The sequence below is a fragment of the Eulemur rufifrons genome, chromosome 30, assembly GCF_041146395.1.
Source record: "Eulemur rufifrons isolate Redbay chromosome 30, OSU_ERuf_1, whole genome shotgun sequence".
NCBI classification, from domain to species: domain Eukaryota; kingdom Metazoa; phylum Chordata; class Mammalia; order Primates; family Lemuridae; genus Eulemur; species Eulemur rufifrons.
Window position 1 is genome coordinate 65,855,042 of NC_091012.1, and position 18,763 is coordinate 65,873,804.

The 18,763-nt window shown below is 44.9% G+C and overlaps 1 protein-coding gene across 2 annotated transcripts; it reads right to left on the reverse strand.

Annotated features, from left to right (window-relative positions):
- Window positions 1–699: 699 nt before the first annotated feature.
- Window positions 700–17,651, reverse strand: PLP1 (proteolipid protein 1). 2 transcript variants are annotated; one of them, XM_069462974.1, is made up of 8 exons: window positions 17,508–17,651; window positions 17,162–17,308; window positions 8,236–8,422; window positions 7,183–7,444; window positions 5,937–6,105; window positions 5,381–5,454; window positions 4,116–4,181; window positions 700–2,792 (listed from the first exon to the last, which is right to left on the reverse strand). In XM_069462974.1, exons 2-8 carry the CDS (start codon window positions 17,163–17,165, stop codon window positions 2,721–2,723), a joined length of 834 nt encoding a protein of 277 aa, XP_069319075.1. In that variant the 5' UTR covers window positions 17,166–17,308; window positions 17,508–17,651; the 3' UTR covers window positions 700–2,720. The 2 variants fall into 2 exon arrangements, with proteins under 2 accessions (XP_069319075.1, XP_069319076.1); XM_069462975.1 differs by lacking the exon at window positions 17,508–17,651 and having other exon boundaries at window positions 7,288–7,444; window positions 17,162–17,321.
- Between the last annotated feature and the right edge of the window lie 1,112 nt (window positions 17,652–18,763).

Here is an 18,763-nt window from a genome sequence, read left to right on the forward strand (position 1 = left end):
TAGGGTTGTGACAGGGTTTTCTTTATTTTTTATTTATTGGTCACAGCATTAAAGCCCTGTCACTGTCACACAGGTCTATGTCCCAGGTGAGCTAGTGGGCTGGCCATGCAGGGTAATAGGTGTCACTAATTTATTTTAATACTGACCTGCCACAGCCCTATTTACATTGCCCTTGCCATATCTGTCTGCCCTTTAAACATCAAAATTTCTATCCAGTACTTTCCAGATCAAACTAAGTATTCATCATGTATGAAGCACTAAGGGATCATTATTAGACTATCCAAACAATTTAAAGAGGAGGTGACAATAACTTAAACCAAAACGCATCAGGGGCTGGGGCACCCTATGGTATTGAAGAAGTAACTGTATTTGACTCTGAATTAGCAGAACGCTCTGAAACCCAACTTCAAAGAGAAAAGAGCCCTTTAAATAGGTACTACGTTGGTATCAAGATCTGAGTTCTAGTCCAAGCTCAGACAGATACTTATTGGGTTTCTTTGGGTAGATTACTTTGCCTCTATTTTTCAGTGTCTCCAGCTATAAAAATAGAAGTGATCTATTCGTCAACTATTCCTTTCAGAGAAGTGTTGTGAGAATGACCTGGATGATCTGCAAAATAAATGAACTCCCTGAACAAGGTCCAATTATTAAGTTTCTATTGTGAGGTCAAATATAACAATTCACTCAAAGGACACAACATTTGATTGAGAACATTCTTAATTTTATTTTCTTTAATTTTATAAAATACATTTTGTAAGATAAGTTTCTAAAAGTTTATCCTTTATGGGTGTTAAAATTGAAATTCTATATCAGAAGTGGAAGAAACACTTTCAGTTGATTAACTCTCTTGGTGTGTGTATATGTGTGTATGTATGCATGTGAGGTTTTTCAGGGAAGGGTTGGTTATTTGTTATGTTATTAAATCAAAACAAAACACAAAGTATGGATTACTTCACTTTCCTTGATCTTGATTGGTTTCTTACAGAACATTTTCCCTCTCCTCCCTCTATGCAGCCTGGAAGCTTATCTCCTATACTGGTCTGAAAACAAGTATCAAGTGTCTTTTTGTAAAGATCTTACATCTCCTTAAGCACTGCTGAAACCATTTTCGGGGGGGGGGGGGGGGGCAAGAACAACACAACTCTTTACAACAAAAGAGCTACAGTAAAAATCTTTCCTTCAATAAAAACCAATCGGACATTTTTTTTTTTTTTTTTACCCAAAGTTAACCTCAAGACAGGAAAAGACTGAAATCTCTTTCTGCCTGTCCTTTTCCGTGGAAGCTTACCAACTGAATAGCTGACGATTGGTGCATTCAGTTATGTGATCTATATCAGGAGAAAATAACCTTTATGTTAAACCTAACTGTTAACATGCCAAGATAACATTGCTAAGTAAAAATCATCATCTCCCATTAGCTAGAAAGAACAATTAAACAGGTTATTCAAATTGAGGTTCAAATTCACCAAATCTGTTTCTGCAAAGGGCAGAATACTTAAACAAAATCCCAATAGATCATCTCATTAGCCAATTTTTAATATCATTTGTGATGATGAATATCCAATTTTCCTTTTTGAAAGAATCATAATCAAAGAATCATTCTCCAGATCTTTCTGATACGACCCCAAACAAGTGATAAATTGGAATACGTGAAATGTGCATCATTCTGAAACAAATCAAGATCTTCAAATCACCTCCTATGACTGAATGGATAATACCCCATAAAAAGAGCACCATTGTGAAGATATGGCAGAGGCCAGAGTACACAACTAATTAACAGAAAAAAGACATGCTATCCAAAGAGTTATCTATCCTGTGTCTACCAGAGGGCCATCTCAGGTTACACCGTTAGCCACCAGCAACTGCTTTTCCTTAGGCTAGTCTTTTTTCACGTAAGCTAGTTTCCTTCTATTCTCAGCTCCTTGGAAACCACAGCGTTGTCATGGTAGCTGTTATCAAGGAGAAGGGAGTGAGAAGATGCTGACAACACCCTGTTTCTGTTCCCTAACGAGGTGTAAGGCCAGATGCCCCCTTTGTCTACACAGACACTACGCTCCCTTATGCTATAAGTAAGGTTGGCTGAGTTAGGGCTTAAATAGTCCATCGCCACCGGGGTCAGTGCTCTCTTTCTACGGGTGAAAGATCCTTGCTTTGACCCCCTTCTCCCAGCTGCAAGAGGCAGATTTGGGCAAATGCTTTTATCGTTTTGCTGGCATTCTTTTTTTCTTCTACCTTCAGTGGTAATTGGGAGACAGGAGTGAGTTCTCTGTTTTATACACCAAGGAGAATATAATTGGCCCCTGTCGATGGAAAGGGAACCAAGGACATTCTTTCTCTCTACCTGAGCATCTTTCTTTCCACTCTGTTTCCATCAGTGGAAGTGCCCTTTGGGAAGAAAGCACTTCCTGGTCCTCAGGAGATGCTTGAAAATTGAATTAGAGCCTCCATTCCTTCGTGACTTGCAGTTGGGGAGTCACCTTCTTAGGCATTTCCCATTTCTAGCAGGAACCAGCTGTGAAGCAAAATGACTAAAAGAGGTGCATAAGAGGGGAGAGTCCACAGAGAGACCTTAATCACTGCAAGACTCTCCTTTCTTGTTACACTCGTCAAGTAAGAAGAGGGCCAGTCAGTGGCAAAGGCAGAGTTAAGATGGGAGACGCAGTATTGTAGGCTTGTGGTTAGAGCCTCGCTATTAGAGAAAGGGGGATTTCTACGGGGGATCAGAACTTGGTGCCTCGGCCCATGAGTTTAAGGACGGCAAAGTTGTAAGTGGCAGCAATCATGAAGGTGAGCTGTAGGGAACAGAAGACAGAACATGAGTGAGAGTAGAAAAGGAAGTGCTCCCTCCTTCAATTCCTTTGGGAATGAGGAAGGGTAGAAATAAAATCAGAACTAAATAAAGGAAAACCGCCCCCACTCTGCAAAAAGCAGAGTTTGCCTCAGGGAAGTGAACGATGATACATGGGCTCTGCCACATCCACGTGTCTAAGAGACTGGGAGTCATAAGGTGCTTGCTGTAGACACAGCCACACCATGCAGCATAGCCCTCCCCTGCTTAACGCGTCAATTTATTTTAAAGGTGAGAAATTACTCGACTCTGATTGAAAGGCTAAGCAGCAGGGGCCAGGAGTTCCTGGATGTGAGCTCGTCTTTGTCTGATCACGGCTTATTCAGTGACTTCAGATAAATCACTTCACCCTTCAGTGCCTTAGGTTTCTAATCTGCACAGTGAGCACACTACACTGACACCACACTGTAACACTATCAGCAAGATCTGGGACGTAGAATTGTATATTATAGTCATAACAATTCTGATAATGTTAGGAGGTCCTTCCAATATTTCCACAAGAGTAACTAAATCCATTGGAGAGTATCCAAGATGGATTCATACAGTATACAGAATTCTGGGCTATAGCAAATCATGTTTAGTGATGTTTCAGTGTTTTGTCACTGACCTGACCAGGATGTATTGAGCACTAACTGTAATTTATGGCTGCAAAGCACTTGGCAGTATTACGTGCTCTGAAAATGCTAAATATTATCATTCATGACTATGAATCTTTGGCCTCCCCTTTCCTCACACCACTTTTCTTGTTCCTGTCTAATTTTTGAAGTTTTTCTGCCTTGCCAATCCAAAGTAGAAGCACCCAGCCTCTAAACTTTGCTGTCTCTTCCCAGGAGTTTCTCTCCAGCATTTTAATGTTAAAGATAGAAAGAAGATAAACCAAGGTTTATCTTCTTGCTTTTTTTGTTTTTTTTTTTTTTTGAGACAGAGTCTCACTCTGTTGCTCTGGGCTAGAGTGCAGTGGCATCAGCCTAGCTCACAGCAACCTCAAACTCCTGGGCTCAAGCAATCCTCCTGCCTCAGCCTCTCAAATAGCTGGGAATACAGGTGCGTGCCACCACGCCCAGCTAATTTTTTTCTATTTTTTAGGAGAGATGGGGTCTGGTCTCAAACTCCTGACCTCAAGCAATCCTCCTGCCTCGGCCTCCCAGAGTTCTAGGATTACAAGCCTGAGCCACCGCGCCTGGCCTATCTTCTTGCTTTTTAGCATAGCTGTACCTAAGCTATCCCAGGCCCATTTATTTACCAAGATCATTCAAAGACAACTCACCAGAGAAACCAGTGTGGCTGCAGCCCCCACAAATGCAGCAATAAACAGGTGGAAAGTCATTTGGAACTGCAGGAAAATGCAAGAGAGAGAACTGTTTCTTGCAATAGCAAAAATATGCTCCACTGTAATTCGTGAATGCGACTTTCTAGATGTGTGTGCTGATGTCTTTCTTGTGTGTTAATTTTGCATTTCTAACTAAATTTTCTTTTTTTATTTTATATATATATATATATACATATATATATATATTTTTTTTTTTTTTTTTTGAGACAGAGTCTCACTCTGTTGCCTGGGCAAGAGTGCTGTGGCCTCAGCCTAGCTCACAGCAACCTCAAACTCCTGGGCTCAAGTGATCCTCTTGCCTCAGCCTCCCGAGTAGCTGGGACTACAGGCATGCGCCACCATGCCTGGCTAATTTTTTCTATATATATTTTAGTTGGCCAGATAATTTCTTTCTATTTTTAGTAGAGACGGGGTCTCGCTCTTGCTCAGGCTGGTCTCGAACTCCTGACCTTGAGCGATCCACTCACCTCGGCCTCCCGGAGTGCTGGGATTACAGGCGTGAGCCACCGCGCCCGGCCTCTAACTAAATTTTCATTTCCCTAAGTGTGGGCCTCCCAGTCTTTGATGTACACCATAGTACCAGGCCCCATAGCACCCAGAACACAGAATACTCATAAAAGAGCGTAGTGCTCCCAAATAATCAACTGGTCCTCTAGAGTTGTGCCCAGAGGCCCAAAATGTAAAGTCAACACTTTGATTTCAAAGAAATAATTTACTACTTTCCTTCCCAGAATTTACTCTTATTCCCCTGCCTGATTTGTGCATAATATCCATTCTCAATCCAGTGATTTCCTTTTTTAAATATATTTATTTTACCTCTCATTAGAGATTGAGAATCTTAAAGTGTTTTTTAAAATGTATAATGTCTCTGTGCACAGCCCATTCTCTTGATGAGGTTTTTAAATAAAGACTGAAAATTTTCATTTGGGGGATCTTGCCACTAGGCTCTATCTTTACCTAAGCTACTTATTAAGGGGGGAAGTTTTAGAATGGAAGTCTTTCTACGCAGCCCTGGGGAAAATAGGTATTTTACCATCTATGCTCATTGGCTCAGGCATCCTTAGCCAATATTTTGTAGAAGACAATCTGTTAATTCAAAATCCATCAGAAAGAAAATTTAGTCCTTAAAATTGAAGGCCATTGGTAGAAATTTGTATGGTATTAGCCATTTCATTGTAAAATAACCCAAATAGTCCACTCACCTCTGCTGTTTTGCAGATGGACAGAAGGTTGGAGCCACAAACCTTGCCAGGGAAAGCATTCCATGGGAGAACACCTAAGTATGACACAAAAATCAACCAAAGTAAGCTTCATGGAGTTATGGGGCCACATGGAAACTTTCCCCCAAGGCCCTTCTTTCATCTCTAATCATCCTGGCTATAAAGTTGGATTCTACCAGCAATTGGGATCCTGTTTTCTAAAGATTTACAAAAAAAAAAACAAAACTGGTGGTATTGAACAGTTGTGAAATCTTGTTTTTGTTATTGAAATGTGCTCCTGTGGGGTTGTAAACAGCTGTCAACTAGAGCAGAGCAGTGTGAATGGCCAAGAAACTCCCACCACTTCCAAATCCCCTTCCCAGGGAAGAAGCCTCTCTGGTCTCAGTGGGGAGGGATTAACAAACTAAGAGCCAAGCGTTCATCATCTTGTATTTTTCCCATAATCACCACCCTCCCTACCCTAAGAAAGGAGCCAAATACATAGTGCTTCCATGGTGCATAGGAAAGCCAAAGCTAAAGCACCCGTGCCCTAACTCACCATACATTCTGGCATCAGCACAGAGACTGCCTATACTGGCAGAGGTCTTGCTGGGGAACGCAATAGACTGGCAGGTGGTCCAGGTGTTGAAGTAAATGTACACAGGCACGGCAGAGCAGGCAAACACCAGGAGCCACACAATGGTCAGGGCATAGGTGATGCCCACAAACTAAAATGATTGACATGGGGCGGTTAGAGATCAGCGTTAGCTTGCAGAGGTTGAAACACAAACTGGAAGAACCTGGAGTGGCATGTGCCACACAATGATACCAGATTCCAGGGCTCTCCCCCAAATGAAATTAGTGAGCAGGGCAGTCTGCCAAATGTCATTGGCAGTATCTACTGAAGAATTGGCCCCAAGTGTGACCGAGGGTGGGGGGAATGGGTGGGGGTGGGAGTGAGGAGGATCCCTGGGTTAGAGAGGCTTCAGGAGGTTTTGGGGGGCAGATAAGGTGTAAAGAAATCAAAATAGATCTTGAAAGAAAGTCGTGCCATTTTGTGCCTTAGGCTGAGCTTAGAAAACGTTCCTTATCACAGGAACAGTTTTGTTCCCCAGTCGTTGAACAAAGCCAATAGGAGATTTAAATTTCAGATATAAAAACCTTTCTAAGCTAACTGCTGGCCACAAAAAGACATTGCCACAACCCACACATGTTCAGCCCCCAAAGGATCTTTAACTCTAGGGACTGAAAACCAATGTGTGCCTTATTAGAAGTATGGATAGCCCTCAGACAAAGATAAAACGTAAAATACACAGATCTACAATAATTCCCTCTGGGACCTCCAACAGTGTAATATCCTGGAATATGATGAATTCCACCTTGGAGCCAATTGTTTAATTTCTAAGATCTACCCTCCCTCTCGGGTCTGGTGCCTAAGTCTCAGTCCTATGAGCAGCATTTTAGTCTTGGGCAGTCAGATCCACTCTTGTGGTCCCTGCTAGGAAGGGCGGGCGTAAAGGGATACCAACAGATGGCTTAGAAATGGTCTGATTGTACAAAGCATCCCATAAAAGTCACACTTTTCATTTTGAGATGAAATTTTCTAGGGAACCTTTGAAAGATGAGGCTAAGCCGGCTGGGCACCACGTTCTTCCCGACCTTCTTGTTTGGCTGTAGCCATCGCTTCCTCACTCAAAAGCCAGGCCCCTAGAGAGGACCCAGCCTTGGGTGGGGATGAGGCCACAGACTCATGCCCCATTGTCCCCCACCCCTTGTTATTGCCACAAAATCCTGAGGATGATCACCTTGTCGGGATGTCCTAGCCATTTTCCCAAACAATGACACACCCGCTCCAAAGAATGAGCTTGATGTTGGCCTCTGGAACCCCTCCCCTTCTGGCCCCCTGTTACCGTTGCGCTCAGGCCCTTGCCGCAGATGGTGGTCTTGTAGTCGCCAAAGATCTGCCTGACTGCACCGGTGGTGTAGAAGCCCTCAGCCAGCAGGAGGGCCCCATAAAGGAAGAAGAAAGAGGCAGTTCCATAGATGACATACTGGAAGGCATGGATCCTGCATTAACAGATAGACAAAAGAGACCACAGAATCATATTAATTGGGGACCCAGCTCTTTTCCTGCATGTAAGTGAGGTACACACCAGAGCGGGCACTTTAACAATTAGGGATTCTTTAGAGGAATCACTAGGCTCCTCCTGAGCGCTTTTACCTTGTCTTTACTGAAGTAAATGAAGAAGGGGAGCATGTGGCCGGGAGCATATGCTCCTCCCCCCACCTCTTGTTTACCCTGCACTTGGAGAACCAGACGCTACTGTCCTTGCCTGACCCTTCAGAGATGCCACCTCACAGGAGGGGGGGGGGGCTAGACAACAAGGAAGAGGGGTGAAGGAACAGAAGCCTAACTTATTCTGGGAACCAGAGAGGTTTAGTATTAATACTAAACCTGAGCAGACTCAAGCAGTGTGTCAAACCAAGAGCAGCGACCCCACTCTGCCCAGTCTTTGTGTGCACACCTCCCCAACGGGGTTCTCTGTTCCTACCACTGCGGAGGCCCCAACTTGGGCAATATGAACCACACCTAGCAAAAGTCAGAACACGTGTGAGAAAAAAAGGAGGGGCGGGAGGGGGCTGGCAGGCAGGCCCCTCCTTTCTGAATCTGGCACTTTCCCCTTATTTAGGGTTTCAGATGTGGTGGAGGCGGAATCTGCATGCAGACGGAAGACTCAGAAATCCTGGCTGCCTCCTCCCCAATGCCTTGTAGCCACTAAGGTACTGGTGAGTTCTGTATCTCCAGGATGGAGAGAGGGGAAAAACAGATAGGTCTGGGTGGGAGGGGAGGTACTTACACATTGATGAGATATTCATAGTCCTGGTAGTTTTTGGAGAAATACGTCTCAATTAGCTTTTCTGTGCCAGTGAGGGCTTCATGTCCACAGCCACAAAACAGTGCCACCCCAAAGAAACACAATCCAGTGGCCACCAGGGAAGCAAAGGGGGCCCCTACCAGACATCTTGCACAGCACTCTAACAAGCCTGAGGAAGAAGGAGGGGAAACAGTCAGGCACATACAGTCGGTAGCTCACGCCACCCAGACCTCTCTGCCAGACCAGCCAGCCCCCACGCTCACAGGCACAGAGACGGTGGGCACCCCAGAGTCCAAAAGCAGGAGAGGCTAGAGGTTTCAGTTTTGGGAGTGTGAGATTGACCCAGAATCCTTACTTTGTTCTGTGTTTTAAAATAAATCCTTACCTTTAATTCTCAGAATTTATGGTGTTTTTAAAAAAAAAAAAATTTGAGTAATTCAAATAAGCAAGCTAAGGCCGGGCGCGGTGGCTCACGCCTGTAATCCCAGCACTCCGGGAGGCCGAGGTGGGTGGATCGCTCAAGGTCAGGAGTTCGAGACCAGCCTGAGCAAGAGCGAGACCCCGTCTCTACTAAAAATAGAAAGAAATTATCTGGCCAACTAAAATATATATAGAAAAAATTAGCCAGGCATGGTGGCGCATGCCTGTAGTCCCAGCTACTCGGGAGGCTGAGGCAGGAGGATTGCTTAAGCCCAGGAGTTTGAGGTTGCTGTGAGCTAGGCTGACGCCACGGCACTCACTCTAGCCAGGGCAACAAAGCGAGACTCTGTCTCAAAAAAAAAAAAAAAAAAAACAACAAATAAGCAAGCTAGAGAGATTATTAAATCAATCCCTCCTTTCTTATTGTTCTGGTCTGTTTGTTTGCATGCTTGTTTTAATCATTCATCAACTATTTGTGGAATAAATACATACTTACTATATGCCCAGCATTGTGCTGGGTGTTATATGGGATGCAGACACAGAAAAGACATAGACTCTGCCATTCTGGAGTCCTTAGTTTCCTGAAGAAGAATTAGCTAGGTAGACCTAATATTTTCAACTAACAATTCCAGGCAGCCAAGGAAATAGTTACAGAGGGTAAATGCACTTGGAGTTTCAGGAAGGGATGAGTACAGGCCAGAGATGTTGGAATTATCAGACAGAATTTGAGCCTGAAGAGCAGTCCAGGTGGAGAAAACTTTGGGAATTGCAAGCTCCTGGCTATTCCTGAACATTGTGTGTATTTGTTGCAAGGAGTGTGTGATTCTTCCTAGTCTAGGTATGTGGGGAGCAGTCCAAAGAGAAGGAGGGAACTGGCATGGGACAAGAAATGATAATAAGAGGATTACTCTTACAATAATAAAAATGCAGGCTTAATGATTTTTGGACACTTTGCACGGCTGTTTTGTCCCCTAATTCTGCAGCTTGGCCAGTGTCCCCACCCTCAGTCCTACACTAAGATTCTGTCAATACAACTACAAACAGACTTTATACAAAGTCAGCAAAGCATGAAATGCTTTTCTGGCACTAGGAAAACACATGAGGGCCTGGGAACACAGGTGTCTTAAAGTGCTAAGAATTCCCGAGATGCCCAGATCTGGTATTCCAGGCCACACGCCAGTGTTGCTGAGAAACAGGACAGGCGCAAAAGAAGTCATAGACTCTGAAAACAGCCTTGCCCCAAGTACCAGTCTCATGCTCTAAGGTGCCATATGGAGTGAAACTTAACAAATGCCAAGTAGATGACCGACTAGATGGGGAAAAGAGTAGCTCCCTCTGGCCTCTTCGCCAGATCCCTAAAAGATGGAAGAAACGAAAATGTTAAGTTCTTCAGACAAAAATTCTTAATTCATATCTATGAGTATATATATATACATATTTATATAGACACACACTAACTGATTTTATGTATCTCTTCATATAGTATACAATCACACAAGTAATCAGCAAATGTTCTGGGAAGGTGCTATTTTTGAAAAAGCATGTTGTCATTCCTTGTAGAACGAAAATAAATTGCATTAATTTCTTAGGTTTGGATCTTTACATTCAAGCATTTCTCTAAGCCAAGCTCACTTGTCTATACCAGGGCACCAGGGGAAAGCGGAGTCCTTTGCCCGGCCCTCTTAATTCTAGCACAGTTTCTTTTTATCCCTAAGTACTTAAACACCTGGTGATTTGCACGGATGAATTGCATCAATGTGAATAGATTCTGAAAAACCAAATTATCTCTATCATGGGAAAGTTAAGGTAGAGGCAGGAAAGTTAAGGTAGAGGCATTTGTCTTTGTTCTCAGAGCTACAAAAGGAGTGAGTCCTATTACCCATTATCCCCTAAAATGACAGCCCTTCTCCAGCCTTCAAAGAGCCTCTTCTTCAAAGATCCTTGTATGTCACACCAGAGATGAGACTTGGAAGCCCAAGCCAAGCAAAGTAAGTAGCTAACTTTTGCAACCAAACTCAGTTCGTTTCCTTTTCCAAGAACTGAAGAGCTGCTGCCAGGAAACTTGGCCTCTATAAGAAGCAATCAATTTGTAGCTGTGCTGCTGCAAGTGGAGGCTGAGTTTACTTAGTATGAACTTTGAAAGAGTGCTTGGGAAGAGTGCCTCCTCAGAGTTGGCCCATGGGGGGTGGGGGTGGTTGCACGCGCATGCAAGCATGCACGCACGTGTGTGCATGTGTGAGAATGTGCACATACACACGTGTATACCAGAGAGAAAAACACAACTGTTGAAATTGATCATTATTCTCAGGAAACATTCCAGAAATTGATCTTCCTCTTTCTCAGTAGGTTAAGATACTAGATTCATCCTGTAAGTCAAGAAAAAGAGCTTGGAAGTGAACAGTACTGCCATTTTCCCTCTCTGCCTATCCAACTCCTCCCCACCCCCAAACTCTTAGACTCTTGTACTAAAGAAGGTCTCTGAAGCCTGGGGTTGGGGGGGGGAGAAGAAGGTCAGTGACCCCACCGTTCCCTCTCTCCCCAGCACAGGGTCAGGGCTTGGACAGAGCCCTCCATAGCTCCTCTGGACAAAGAAGCCTTGTTCTTCCCTGAGATCTCAGGAGCCTCATTGGTATTCTGCAAGGGCCTGCAGGCTGGGGGTGGGGAGGGGGTCAGACCCTGGGAACAATGGCAGGACTGTTTGTTTAGCCCAGGGTAAGGAGAGCCATCCACCCTAGCAAGTGGCCATCCTGGGCCCACTCATTGACCCCAGCTTTTTCATCTGAGAAGGGCTAAGTGGTTGTGCAGGTGTGATCAGTGATGGAAGAACTTGAACTCTTGCTAGCCAAACAGAGAATTCCACTCTACGCTTTAGCTGATGCCCCCTCCAGGGTTGTAAAGATAAGGGGGAAAATCTTCTTGTGTGGATCTGATCCTTCACTCATCATCCAAATAACCTGAGAGTATCATGGGTCATGTTCTTAGTGGGTGATAAAGGGATAAGCTTTGGGAGCAGCTCTGAATCACCAGCTGATACTTTCTTTCGGCATCCATTTTTCCTCTATTTTCTTAGAGCTCAGATAATTTAGCATCCCCTTTGCTGCTCCACTGCCACTGAAGGCAAAGGACAAGAAGGACATAGCCTTTAATGAGTCTCTAATGTGGAGTCTGAAATAAATGGCCTTGGATAAATCTATCACTATTGAGCTATATACAGTTCAACAATATCAGCATAAGCATCAGATGTCCATCTCTTGACAATTGAGATGAAATGTTTGCTCTGAAGGCATTTAAGTTCAGCAGAAATGAAGAATTTCAGTTAGTCTGTCCAAGTGAAAATCAGATTTGGGATTCTAACTTAGAAAAATTCAGAACATGCAAGAAATTGTCTTTTCATCAAAGTAGGTGACAATCAAAGCATTCCGAAAAAGGTCCATTGGGTTTGCTTTGATTTTTCACAGCCCAAGAAATGTCCTTGGGTATACGTGAACAATAGCCTGAAGCCCACAGACTCTCTGTGTCCGAACCCCTCATGGTTAAAAGGATGTGGGTTTGATTCAGGAAGGCTAGGGGAGGGATTCTGGAGGAGAAGTTCCTTGGCTCTCTCAAGAGACATTCTCACATCTCCATGCTGCGCCATGGAAGAGTTGGCATAAAAGAACTATACAGTAATAATATTACTCAGTGCAACTCAATAGGATGAAGCTGGCTGACTTTGATGAAAGGTCATAGAGAAAAATAATGACCCTCTCTGGTATTTTCCTTTCATTTCTGTTTATGTGAATTCAGCACAAACATTAAGCACATTAGCAGTGACATAGACACAAGAAGAAACAGAAGGGAATTTTAAGGCCCAATCCATTTCTTCAGAGAACTCACAATCTTCTTCGGGAGAACAAAAGTATGTCTGTGAGTTAAAAACCAAAGCTACCTATAATCAAGTGTTAAAATGGATATGACCAAGTCGTGTGGACAAAATATAAGCAAAGGGAAAAGATCAGTTCAGAGTTGGCTACATTTATCTGCAAACTCCCAAAACTAGTCCAATCAACCTGTGATAAAACTTCAAGCCTTCTCACCAATGCCCTTCACAGGGGCCTGACAGAGATCAACAGGACCAATGTGACTCTGATACATATCCAGGTCCATTAAGGGACTGGTTTGATCCTGATGCTGTCTCTTTAAGCACACACCAAGAGCTCCCAAGCCCTCCCTCCTTTCCCAAGCCCTGGGCATGCCTCAAGGACCAGCTCCATGATGGAAATTCAGTGTGAATCCGGGAACTCACCAAAGGGAAGAGAGGAAGGGCTTTCATGGAAAGGAATGGTAGAAAGAGACCAATTGTACCCTGCACAATTCCCAGCCTGTCCCTTGAATCCAGCTGACAAAGGGAGAGATAGAAGAACCCTATACAATAGAGCTAAACAACAGGCAGGCTCATTGAGTGAGAAACTGGCCCCATCTCCCTAAGTCTCTAATCTGCGCTACAGTCTAACCCTCCTCCCAGAACCCACCCCTTAACCTCACCCCATGAACAGAGGCCTCCTTGATCAGGGCCCATAGCAGTTGACAAGGCCAAGATGCTAGAGCAGCCGTGACTGGTACTAGGGATGGATAGGGATGAGTGGGTGGGTTCTAGGAGTAAAACATCTGGAGGTGCCAGAGACAAAGACTTTTGCTTCTGGCCTTATCCTGGTCAGACAATGCCCTGCCTATAATCTTATCTTTCCTCCATGATATCAGCAAGTGCTACATTCAAGTGCTAGAAAGGGGCTCTGCAGTCCCCAGGGACTGAGAATCCACACCTGCTGGATAGTCAAGTCATGTAGGTAAGGTTAAAGAAAAAGGAATCTCAGCCTCTTCTTTGGACAGCTATTATTATTACCATGGCAACAGCATCTGGACCACCTTGTTTCCTGTACTCTCCACTCCTCTTCAGACACACAAACATACATACAGAGAGAAGGATGCACACATGCTAATCTCTGTGCAAACACTGGGAGGCTGAGGTAGGAGCTTGATTGTTAAAACCTATCCCTGGCACATTGTCTCCACCTTGCCCACTTATGGGAAGAAGAAAGAGAAGTAACCGGCACTAGAGACAACAGTAACCATACCTTGTTCCTCAGGTCAGTCTCCCACCAATTTCTCCTCTCTCCTTGGTTGCGGGTTGAAGCTGATATGAGGAACCTTATCCTCTTCCTTGGGATGTCACCGACTCTTTTCCAGAGCCCTGCCTGGCAGAGGCTAGTACAGAGCTGAGAGAAGACCCATAGGACTATTTTGTAATAGCCAAGAGGGATTAATCAATCCATACTTGCTGAGCTTTGGATGTAAGTTTGGCACTGGGTAGGTCCTGAGAGCAGGAAAGAAAGGGGAAGCTGCTCTGTCCACCTACCATGGCTGGTCTGACCCTTCCTGTTGATGTCACTGCCCTCACTTGACCTTCTCTAGACCTGAAGTGCTGTGGGCAGGGAGGGCATTTCTACCGTTGCTTTCTTTCAAGACAAAGAGCAGTACCTGGGGGGATGGCTTTCAAGGCTTCAAGATGATACACAAAAAGGCATTGATGGAAAAAGATGCCACTGACTGGGGTTACCTTAATGGGTTTGGAGACTTTATTTCCCCTCCTGGCCACCTCCCAGGGTTGAGCTTTTTACTACTCAGACAGCTCTGAGAGACCAGTTCCAGTTGTCAGGCTGTTGAGTAAATGTCTGGCTTTCCTAGCTTAGAACCAAGACAAAAGCCCCCTAAAGCTGGGCAGACCTTTCAATCTGCCCGACTCTCCAAGAGTTCTGGCTCTACAGAGGCCAGGGTGAGCAGTGGGGTGGGGAAGGCTGCCCTTGATAATTTTAGTCAGTGTCTCTAGGAAGAGTAAGTGAACATGCTAGTTCGGATCTGGTTTCTTTTTAGCTCCTGGCATTCTTGTGGCATTCCGGCCATCTTGATGAGATTCAGTTAGTCTTAAGTCTAGTTTGTGAGACTCGACCCCTGCTCTGCTGCCACACTTTTTGCCTAGGCTACACCCACTTGCTCTGAGCCAGCCAAAGCTACACTGCTCGGCAAACAGCCACGTTCGGAGGGAAGCCTCACAGTCTGGTTACCAGGGTAACAGCCACTGTTCTCAGACGACAACAGGCTTGCAGAAGCCAATGTTTTGATGTTCAGTAATGGCATTGTGTTACGGAGCCATTATACTGAGAATAATCAGCTACTGCTCTTTGGCTCCTTTTTGGCTCTGTTATTATCCCAAAGACTCATTTGGAACATCCCCCTTCCAAATCGAGACAGAGTTTAATGAGCTATCATTTCCCCCATAAACCTTTTGTGCAGATGCTACTGAATTCGGCATTTCTCTTTGCTTCCAACCCTAAGGGATTCTATATGGTCAAGGGAGTAAGCTTCCTGTTCCTGGAGGTTACTAAACAGAGGCTGTATGAACATTTAATTGGCTGTTGTAGAAATGAATCCTGCATTGAAGGTTGGCTCAGACAACTTCTAAAGTTCCTTCCAATCCCAGATCCCATGACATAATTTGTCTACTGCAATTGTTAAACAGCAACACACTCCACATCAGAAGTAGTAACAGTACCTGGTTAGAGATGGTCTATAATTCAAAGTATTTGAGGTACTCTGTTATTGAATAACTGAAAACTCAGTGGCTACTCCATCATGTGTACCTGGCCCAAGTATTGCCCAGGGCCAGGAGTTGGGACCCAGTACACATCCTCTACGGTGCCCTTATCTGTGCCAATCTTCCTTTGGCAGAAATCATCTGGCCTCCATAACAGAAAACTGTTCCTGTGGACACCTTATTTGTTCCTACCTTTCCTCAGGGATTTCAAGCCCTGAGGAAGTAATATTCAGGAAGTAATATTCCTGAGGAAGGAAGTAAAATTACTCCCTTTCTGTTTCTAATGCACAGCCTACTTGATACTTGATCAGGTGCCCTTTCCTGATGTTACCCAGGGCAAGAGTTCATTTTCTCTAACATTCACCTTTCACCTGACCACACTTACTTGGTCAAATGATTCTTACCCAAGCACACAAAATGCACACAAAGAAAACCCAGCCACCCTGGAAAAAGTAAGAGTCAGCCTGCACACGCATTATCATATAATAATCAGTATTATCATGATTTACAATTGCTATAGATCTTGCCCGCTTTCAAAGGACTTTCACATCGTTATTACTTGATTCTCACAACCCTGAAAGTAGACAAAGCAGTTATTGCTATCCCCATTTTCCAGATGATGAAATGGTGAGTCACAGTGACCTGCCCAAGGTCATGCAGTTCATAAGGAGCCGAGACGGGATTCGAACCTGATTGGAGTCTCGAACCTGATTGTTCTGACTCCTAGTCCAGTGCTCTGCCCTCCTAACTACCCTACCTGAATATATGCTTCAAAGAGCTTTCCCAGTGTTCCATGACGAAACAACCTAAAGGCTGAACCAGATCAATATAATTGAAAACGTAACGCCATGAATGTCATTGGAGTCTAGTTGGTACTACACTTGATGAGAAACAAACGGGGCAATTGAGTCTTATTTCATTTTGGATGTGTTCAAGCTGCTACTCTTGTTTTGCCAAATGTGAGCAATGTCTACATGACTGTGAGGCAGCCTGTAACAACACAGACCTTTGTGCTCTGCACACCTTACTCTGAGTAGACACTACCAGATATTGGAACCTCATAGCTTCTCTGTTCAAGGACCCTAGAGAAGTCCTCAGCACTCAACCAACTCAGCAAGTGTGCTAAGATCCCAGCAGCCTCCTTGTCATAGCAGAGATTCAGACTCCAAGCCATGCCCTCAGGAAGGCTAAATCTGTGATATTTGCTAAAAATGGTTGCCCATGTGCGTGTGTGTGCATGTGTGTGCACGTGCGCCACACACACACACACACACACCTGCACACCCCTACCTGTATTTGTTTCCCATGGTAAACCCACTGAGGACTTTATTTTCATTTCCTGAACCTGAGAATGGCCTCCTCAGCCATGGTCAAGCCTAAGTCCAGCTTGCCTGATTCCCCAACTTCCTACTGATGCCAAACAGGGTCCAAAGTTTGTATCAAGCGAGCAGCTATTTTGTACATCTGAGGGATAGTCAACACTCAGTTGCCTCCAGCAGGACCAGGGGTGACAGCTGATATGGCCATTACCAGGGCCTTGGAACCAAGGGAAAAGAGAAGGTAGAGGGAAGTGAGGGGGTAGGAGGACACATGATCACATCCATCCTGCTGGGCACTCTCTCCAAGGATCTGTGGGACTCTCCACGTGCTGCTGGAATTCTTTGGCAATAAAGCATCATGCTCAGCACAGCAGAGAAGGAGTTAATCTAATTGAACGCTAAGGAATTAAAAAAGAAAACAAGTGCCAAAACACAACTCATTTAAACGGTTGGAAACCCCGAACCCCCAAAGTTGGAAATCGTCTTGTGAATTCCTGTGCCTGCTTGAATCTTCGATGCTAAAGTTTTTGAAACTCACCCATGTCTTTGGGACTCTGACTCCAATTGTAGCCGGCTGGCTAGTCTGCTTTGCGGCTGACTTTGTTCAGCTGGAAGGATCCTGGTCTCTCCAGTCTCCTTCTTCGGTCCTTTACTTTTTCTCTCTGAGTATCTTTGTCCTCTTCTCCTGCACTGAAAAGGGCTTTCTGATTGACAGCCAACCCCCTTAAAGGGACAGGCCCTCTTTCCTCCTCCTCTCCTCCTCCCCTTCCCCTCCCCTTGTCCCCACCTCCTCAGGGATACTCCCTTCTCTAAGGGCTCCATCTTCTCTCTCCGCCTTCCACTGCCAATTGTTTCATTTTCTTTCTTTTTTCCCTAAGCCTTGCCTGGAATTTCACTTTGCTGCAGAGACATCTGGAAATGTGGATTGGGGGTGGGAATGAAACGAAAAGGTCTTGGAAGCCTCCAGCTGATCCTTGAGTCTATTTGGTGTGGGATGTGGCAGTGCAAGCATGAGAAGCCATGGAAGTGGTAGCCCTGACAGGGTGTCAGGGTCAAAAGCCTACATGTTGTCTCCCAGAGCCCTTCCAAATCTGCCCCAGCCCCACCCCTCACTCCTAGCTGCCCTCAGCCCTGTCCACATTTCCCCTCCCCTCGCTCCTTGGCAAATAAGCACTCCTCCCCCCATCCAGCTCTAGAAACACAATAGAGAAGAAAAATTCGTCTTTTAAAATAATTTCCTGCAACTCCTTCTCGGTTTCAACTGAATGAGGACAAAATGCAAGCTGTTGATTCCAGGAACAGATTGTGACCAAGCTGGGGGAGGCTAGAATTGTAAAACTTGGACAGCTAGGATAACACAGACTCTGAGGGGGGCAAGACCTGTGCAAGTTCACAGTCTAGGCTAAAGAAAAGGCCAGAGTTGAGGATGTGAGGGGTTTCCAAGGAGAATAATTGACCTTGAGACAAGTCAAGAACATGATCCGGGAATCAGATAGTCGATATTCCATCCTGAGAATGTAGTGTCTTCATCAGGGAGCTGAGGCCAGGCAGGGAGTGGGTTGGGGTGAAGCAGCAGTCGCAGTAAGGGTGGAGAGAAAGAGAAGCAAAATATATCTTTGCCTCAGATAAAGAAACACTAAGAAAAAAATGGCCAAGTAGCAAAAACAGGGAAACGCTATATGAAACCTGCCTTCCCAGTAAGCTATTTCTAAAGACTGTGCCTTCATTATTTGAGTGCCCAGTGCTAGGTGGCATCAGCCTGGGAAGGTTTTCTAGAACAGATAATTCTTAAGCAGTGTTTATCTGGGCTCATTGTCGGTGTCCTCTCTCCCTTTAGAAGCCTCAGGGAGGCATAGCTCTCTTGACCTAGAGGCCAGCGTCCTCCTATGGATGGCCTTGAAGGAAACTGGTTGGCATATCAGGAGGGGTATCTGTTGGATGACTCCAGGTAAGGAAGGTATGGCCTTCAGGAACTTTTCCTGTGTCTTTGCCTTGGGGGAAGAGAGGCAAGGAGGGAGATACTGAGCAGAGCCTAGAACCTTCCTGTGGGGGGGAAAGAGGCAAGATTGTGCCTTACAGTTTTCTCTTTGGGCTGTGACCTTGGACTTCTTTCCAGCTTGGGCTCTGCTATTAGGAAATG